Genomic DNA, 7,500 nt, shown 5'->3' with positions numbered 1-7,500 from the left:
GTCTAGATGACACCACAGACCTTTAAATCAGAGGGTAGATCAATATTTTTACTCATTTGTTTAACATTAAAAATTTTACTTAATCATTTCGGTCGAAGGATTTCTTGTATACAGTACTTAATCAAAAATAGAATCCAATTGATAGAGTAGCAAGCAGTTGTGCATGTACTGTCTGTTTCAATCTATAGAAACAATTATTAACACCAGCTCCGTAGAGCCGATGGCTCAAACGAACAACTGATAGGCCCCTTCGGCTCCAAAGACTTTCTTAACTTAGTAAATGAGAACAAATGAAGCATTGAAAAGCCCTCATATTCTTTTCTATCAGTACACCTAAATATTTTCCATGAGAAGTAAATGTTTCTTACCTCATAAGCATCCGGTATGTTAACGGGCTCTCCATTTTTAGCCACATAGCCAATAATTCCAGTTCCCCAAGTAATCCGAATTTCGTTCTCATGATTACAGGCGGTTTCAAAACTAGAATCACAACTAACATCGAACAGCTTCGATGTAAGAAACTTTTCTCTGGTCCCTTTGCCTTGAACAAGGAATAGTGAACATCTGTCTGCATTCAACAAAATGCAAAGGTTTTGAAGGATTTTATAACACAAGCTGGTTACGTCTAAATCATTACAAATATCAATCACAAGTTCGTACATCAATTCTTTCTCATCTAAAGCTTTTAATTCACTTTTAGATCTTCTGCGACATTTTGACTGAGTAGGTGTGGATGATGAAGGGCCGAGGAAAGTTGGTAGTCCATCAACTGTTGAAATAATCGGACTTAATATTCCACCTTTCTCAAATTCTTGTGCAGAAATTTTTCTTACAGGAGTATTCGCTCCAGAACTGGCTTTAGAATTTGAACTCGCACTTGAAGTACTAAGTGTATCTGCACCGGCTAACGCATGTGCAATTAGCCAACCATCAATCATACTTTTTCTTGCTTTCCTAGCAAAATAGTCATGAACAAATTCTGGATGCTCATCAAGCCACTTTTCCATTGTTTCATAATCCTGTCTCAACTCCTTATCTTCTTCTTCCCCTCCCCCTCCACTCAAATGAGAGTAGCTTCCTGCTGCTCCAACACTCATCCTTCCTACAGCATAACTCGTTCCTCTTGATGCAAATGTTTTAAAGCCCCATGGTTCACCTGTTGCAGGTCTCCCCACAACACTGTAAACAGTAGAAGGGCTTTGAACAGGGAAACTGCAAGGCGCCGTCACAGTCCGGACAGGTGGAAGTGGAACGGTGCCAGCCCCTCTAACACCTAGACTGGTCACACTAGACTGACCAACAGTGCTTGCCGATGCCGGTGGTGGCTGTGGTGCGATTCCACTACTACTACTAGTAACTCCGCTACTGCTATTACCACTATTCCTGCTGCTGCTAGCACCATCAACGTTGTCGCGATTTGAATCCAGCATGATGAATTTTTGCACTGACGGTCTGTCGCCAGGTTCGTTATTTTACACCACTGGCAAAATAGATGTCAGAGATGGAGATGAATACCAATAGAAATTGGCGTAGGTGAATCAATCGATTGGCAACATGTGTGTTAGTTGGTGTTAGCCCTCGCGACGGCTACCTAGAATTTGAGGTATCCGAGCGATCGTGAGCACTTCAATCATAGGTGATGAGCAGGCTTAAGTGATAAAAAAAAGACGGCTTGGTGAGATCATTGAAAATAACGATGTACAGAGGCCACACTTAACAATTTTCTCTAGTTCGATGATGAAACAGAACAAAAGCTATGGGCAGTTAACACATACCTTCGTGGTGATAATGAGATATTAATATAATTAACAACGCAATGGAAAATGGTGTAGATATATTGACATACACTATCACAAAAGGACATGTCCATCGTATCCAAGTCAATGTTCCTATTTTTCATGTTTACAAAAAAATAAAGAGAGATGCGTGTGTGTCTCGCCGTCGGAAATCTCTCCTCTTCGACAAACAAGATTTAAACGACGAGACGACACAAATCGTCTTCGACTCTTCACAATCCCTCACTTCCAAGCAGGCTGTAAGCAGCCGATCCCGGCGTTACGTTGTCTGAAGAACGCCTATTATCAAGTTGAATCCATGTTTGAAAATTCCCTAACTTCTCGGTTTAAAGAAATTTCGCATTTCGTTTATATTCGTAGTTTTTCAGGTCTATTTTAGAACAACTCCCACTTCATTCTCAAATTTTGTGTAAAACTTTCCGAAACGACTATTTTCGAATCACGCCATTGGCTAAACTACTCCACGTGATGTAAACAAAAGGGCGTGTCCTATCTACTACTACGAAACGACCCTGAGAGTACTTACACCATGAGAGTGGACCGCTCATTGACATTAATGATAAAATCCATTTAAAGTTAAATTCAATATTGAATGCATATATTAATCAGTCCATCGACAAAATTATTATTCAAATTGTTTTAGTACTCTATTGGTTAGTAGCCGTATCTAATCTACTGCTGTCTCCAGTTCTTGGTACAAGTCTTAGTCTTCTTCTTAGTAAGAAGAAGCGGTGGCTGTAGTTGAGCAGTGTGACGCAGTCGTTCATGCACGCTTTCGCTATCGTGGAAGCTTGGCGGAAGCTTGGCGTGACAGATTTCTGATAGATTGTCTAATATTTGAAGTCGAACTTTATATGTAAATTCATCAATGCACCAATGCCATGGTGTGTCAAAATTGACGTGAACGGTCAAAATCTATCCATTGCACTTCCGCGTATATTTTTCAGGGGGAGTAATAGATGTAAATATCTTTTAGGCCTTTACGATTTTACGCTTATGTTTCTTGAATTAGATACTCTTGAGAACTCCGATTTGATATTTCGCATATATTCTTTATATTCTCTCTTTTCTAAAACTTTTGATATATTTTTTATATGTTTTCTTTTTCAACTTGTTATCTTGTTATTCCCTACTGTCAACTACAATGCAAATTCAGTGGGTGTATATGGAAATAACCTTACACCATGTCAGTGATTAATTTTACATCGAAGATGTAGCGACGGTTGCTTGTGGTATATTAAGCAAGCAAAAACGAATTAACGAATCCATCAAGTAAAGTTCCTCGCACAAGCCACAAAATAATAATAATAATAATATATAATAATAATAATAATAATAATAATAATAATAATAATAATAATAATAATAATATATAATAATATGATGATAATAATAATATTGATGATAATAATAATGATAATAATAATAATAATAATAATAATAATAATAATAATAATAATAATATATATATAATATAATATTATTATTATTATTATTATTTAGTATATTATTATATATAGTAGTAGTAGTAGTATGTAGTAGTAGTAGTAGTAGTAGTAGTAGTAGTTAGTAGTAGTAGTGTAGTTAGTAGTAGTAGTAGTAGTAGTAGTAGTAGTAGTAGTAGTAGTAGTAGTAGTAGTAGTAGTAGTAGTAGAGTAGTAGTAGTAGTAGTGTAGTAGTAGTAGTAGTGTAGTAGTAGTAGTAGTAGTAGTAGTAGTAGTGGTAGTAGTAGTAGTAGTAGTAGTAGTATGTGTGTAGTAGTAGTGTAGTAGTGTAGTAGTAGTAGTAGTAGTAGTAGTAGTAGTAGTAGTAGTAGTGTAGTAGTTGTGGTGGTAGTGGTAGTAGGTGTGTAGTAGTAGTAGTAGAGTAGTAGTAGTAGTAGTAGTAGTAGTAGTAGTGTTAGTAGTAGTAGTAGTAGTAGTAGTAGTAGTAGTAGTAGTAGTAGTAGTAGTAGTAGTAGTAGTAGTAGTAGTTAGTAGTTAGTAGTAGTAGTAGTAGTAGTAGTAGTAACAAAAATAATACTGATCATTGGTCATAGGATACTTTGTGAACCGGATCGATCAAAGCTGATGGATCCAAACATTTGTCTCAATCTATGTTAATTTCCTAAATACTGTAGTATAATAATTAAAATAGACGAGTAACTGTTCATGAAAGCCTTTATTTATACGAAATACTGCTTTTTCTCCTGTTATTTAACTAAACAAGTCACCGATTCACTATCACACAAAAAAGTTACCTCCCTTCTTAAAAAAAAAAAACAAACCAAAAAACTTCCTAAGCCCTGAACTATAAAAATGTACGATAATTTAACATTTAGAACTATATTTATATCATCAACATAAAAATCTTTATCCAAATTTGTCTTTTTTGTCAATTTGATTACCATACTTTCAATTATTTACCAATCTAAAATTTATTTTTTAAATCTAAAACTGCTACATTCTGGGGCAGCGTGGAGCAGCGTGGCTCAGCGGTTCGGTCTTTGCTTCCTACCCGAAAGGTATCAAGTTCGATCACCCGCCGCTGCTCTGTGTGGCCTTGAGCAAGTCACCTCGCCTTAGCTCAATTTGCGGCGCTGCACTGCGGCTGACGCCTGGGTTATTCCAGTATTCCCTTGGAATAGACCCTAGAGACAAATTTCTCCTATGGGATGAATAAAGGGAATTTTCTTTTTATTTATTTTATTCTCTGACATTGTCTTCATACATTAAATATTTTATTATAAAAATACATAAAGAAGATAGCATATGCGTGGTCGAATTAATGTGAAAGTATAATTATAGGGGCTATAGCATAGCCTGCATAAACAGCGAATTTGCGCCTTCGCCTCTCAGTCGTGAGAGTACGTAGAAACCGCGTCTACGTTCGCTAGGGCATTATGATCGGTCATAATTGGATTCAATAGTCTGATGTCACGTCGCCCAGCAACGGCGGCCATCGTGTTTCTAAACAACGAAAATCGGTACTTTTTATTCTTCATGCTGGCTAGAACTTTTCATATGTCTTGTGATCAGAATGTGTAAAAGTCAAAACATGATCAGATTTATAATGGTTTGTTTTTTTTCCTGTGGATACTAGTGCGGGGCGGTCCTTGGCAAGCTTAAGGACCACGGTCCTACGGTCCTTGGGAAATGAAGACCGCAAGGACCGGTCTCTAGACCGGTCCGTTCATTCTTGAACCGTTAAAGACCGCTACACGATGAAAACCGTGGCCTACAGGAGTAAAACACACGGAGTAGTCACACTCATTTCAAATTGTAACCTAATTAGAGAAGAGGGGTGATGCCTTCTTTATTTGCTCACCGTACTTCATTGTTACTTCGATAATTTAATAAAATTTGAAATTTATCCCCATTAACGGAGATAATGGCATCGCCCAAGGCGTTGATCGAGTTGTTCGGGGCGTTGATACACACACGCAACTCCTACCCCCCCCCCCCCCCCCCCCCCCCCCCACACACACACACACATTAGAGGGCAGCGAGCATTGAAGAGTAAGAGAGAGACGTGAAGTTATAATAAGAGGGGGTGGATGAGGTGATAAGAGGGTCGATGGTGACTTTTCGCGAGATCTAACAAACTCAGCTACCCATTCATTGCTGAGTAGACAGGGATTCAGAAAAAAATCGACTGCACCCGGGATCGATCTCTGGCCCTTTGCGTATAAAGAGAGTGCTCTATCAACTGAGCTATCGGGGTCCCCAAATATTCTATTGGACCTTTTAAAAATACAGACGTTATAACTGGTTTTTTTGGACGGAAGAAACTAATGAAACTCATATTACTTGATTAGTTAAAACACCAAACGAAATTTTAATATTATTGTATTATTTTAAATGACAACAATGCGATAGAAAGGAGTGGCGACAAGAGATGGACAAAAGAAAACAAAAAATCAGACTTGCAACTTGCTAGGTTCGACACACACACACACACACACACACACACACACACACACACACACACACATCTTTAGTAGTCACATACATTTCAAACAATAACCCATTAGAGAAGAGGGGTCATGCCTTCATCATAGATCATTGTCATTGCGATCATTATGGTGTAGTAAATTTTGAAATTTACCCCGTATAATGGAATCGTCCAAGGCGTGCGCCTCCTGTTCCCCCCATCTCACACACGAAAGGGCGGTTTGCGGAGTGGAGGGAGGTGGTCGTCTGCCTCTATGGTCGTCTGTGTCGTTTAGTGTATGGCAAAGGGGGGTGGGTGCGATTAATTAAGTGGGATGGGTGGTGATTGGTGGAAGATAGGCAAAGGACCGAGGCAACGAATCGCTGGGGAAGTAGTATGGCGCGAGACCGTTGAAAGGTGATAAGAAGTGAGGACCGCCGGCGGTCTTCCTCTTTGGGACTGGACCACGGTTCACAGCTAAAAGACCGTGGGACCGGTCCTCGGTCCGGTCCTCAGCGCGGCACTAGTGGATACGCTTTTATGCTCGTCAGAGAAATATTTCATAAGGGCGCCCGCCATTGTTCCGATAGTTTAGAGCCAGTTACTAAGTTACCATGCGTCATTACGAGGGAAGTGACGTCATGACTGTTGAAGCGTATTTGACGTTGGGAATTGTTGCTAATTTTTTTTGGATGTACCTCCAAACTTTATTACCGGATCTATTTCGATCGCTGATGGCAAAAATGATTTGTTTCGATATAATATGTTAATTTCCACAATACAGCAGTATTATTATATAAAGTATAATAGATGATTGCCTATTGGTATTAGCCTTTGTTTCTGGACAAATGTTTCGGGTTCTCCACCAGCAATAATAATAATAATAATAATAATAATAATAATAATAATAATAATAATAATAATAATAATAATAATAATAATGATAATAATAATAATAATGATAATAATAATAATAATAATAGAAATAATAATAATAAAAAATAATAATAATAATAATAATAATAATAATAATAATAATAATAATAATAATAATAATAATAATAATAATAATAATAATAGATAATAATAATAATAATAATAATAATAATAATAATAATAATAATAATATAATAATAATAATAATAATAATAATAATAATAATAATAATAATAATAATGATAATAATAATGATGATGATGCTGATGATGATGATGGCGATGATGATGGCGATGATGATGACAATGATGATAATAATAATAATAATAATAATAATAATAATAATATGTCAAGTCAAGTCCCAGATTTGATAGTTTGTGCCAAGATGAGGGTCATTTAAATCGATTGATATTTGAAGGGCGAATTTTCTGGCCATATTTTTAAATGCGAGTTTTTCAATACTAGGTTGGGGCAGTTCACTGGTTAAAATTTAATTTTTCATTCTATGCATTTCACAATCCACGGCTTGCAGTAGTTCAGTATTCATTCTGTAGTAAGTGGATTCAACAGTCTGATGTCACGTCGCCCAGCAACGAAGACACTACAGGCGGCTTGAACTGTAGACAGAAAATGTAGTGCCATGCTGAAAGAATGATTTAGGCTTTGACTAAGAAGAATCGTTGTTCTAAACAAAGAAAATCTGTACTTTTAATTCTTCATGCTGGATAGAACTTTTCATGTCTTGTGATCAGAATGTTTAAAAGTCAAAACATGATCAGATTTATAATGGGTTTTTTTTCCCTTTGGATACGCTTTTATGCTCGTCTGAGAAATATTTCATAAGGGCGTCCGTCAT

At 36.9% G+C, this 7,500-nt stretch overlaps 1 protein-coding gene across 2 annotated transcripts in view; it reads right to left on the bottom strand.

Annotated features, from left to right (window-relative positions):
- The window catches only part of LOC144973548 (cGMP-specific 3',5'-cyclic phosphodiesterase-like), a 234,376-nt gene extending 232,154 nt beyond the window's left edge, over positions 1–2,222 (bottom strand). For both annotated transcript variants that reach the window (XM_078916105.1, XM_078916106.1), the window contains exon 1: positions 369–2,222. In XM_078916105.1, coding sequence (XP_078772231.1) covers positions 369–1,430 — 1,062 coding nt within the window. In that variant the 5' untranslated portion in view covers positions 1,431–2,222. The remainder of the gene's footprint in view (positions 1–368) is intronic.
- Between the last annotated feature and the right edge of the window lie 5,278 nt (positions 2,223–7,500).

This window comes from Berghia stephanieae, chromosome 5 (genome assembly GCF_034508935.2).
Source record: "Berghia stephanieae isolate SIO BIC M18660-M18661 chromosome 5, UCSD_Bste_1.3, whole genome shotgun sequence".
NCBI classification, from domain to species: Eukaryota; Metazoa; Mollusca; class Gastropoda; order Nudibranchia; family Aeolidiidae; genus Berghia; species Berghia stephanieae.
The sequence above is the reverse complement of the archived record's forward strand: the minus strand, read 5'-3'. Positions and strand labels throughout refer to the sequence as shown.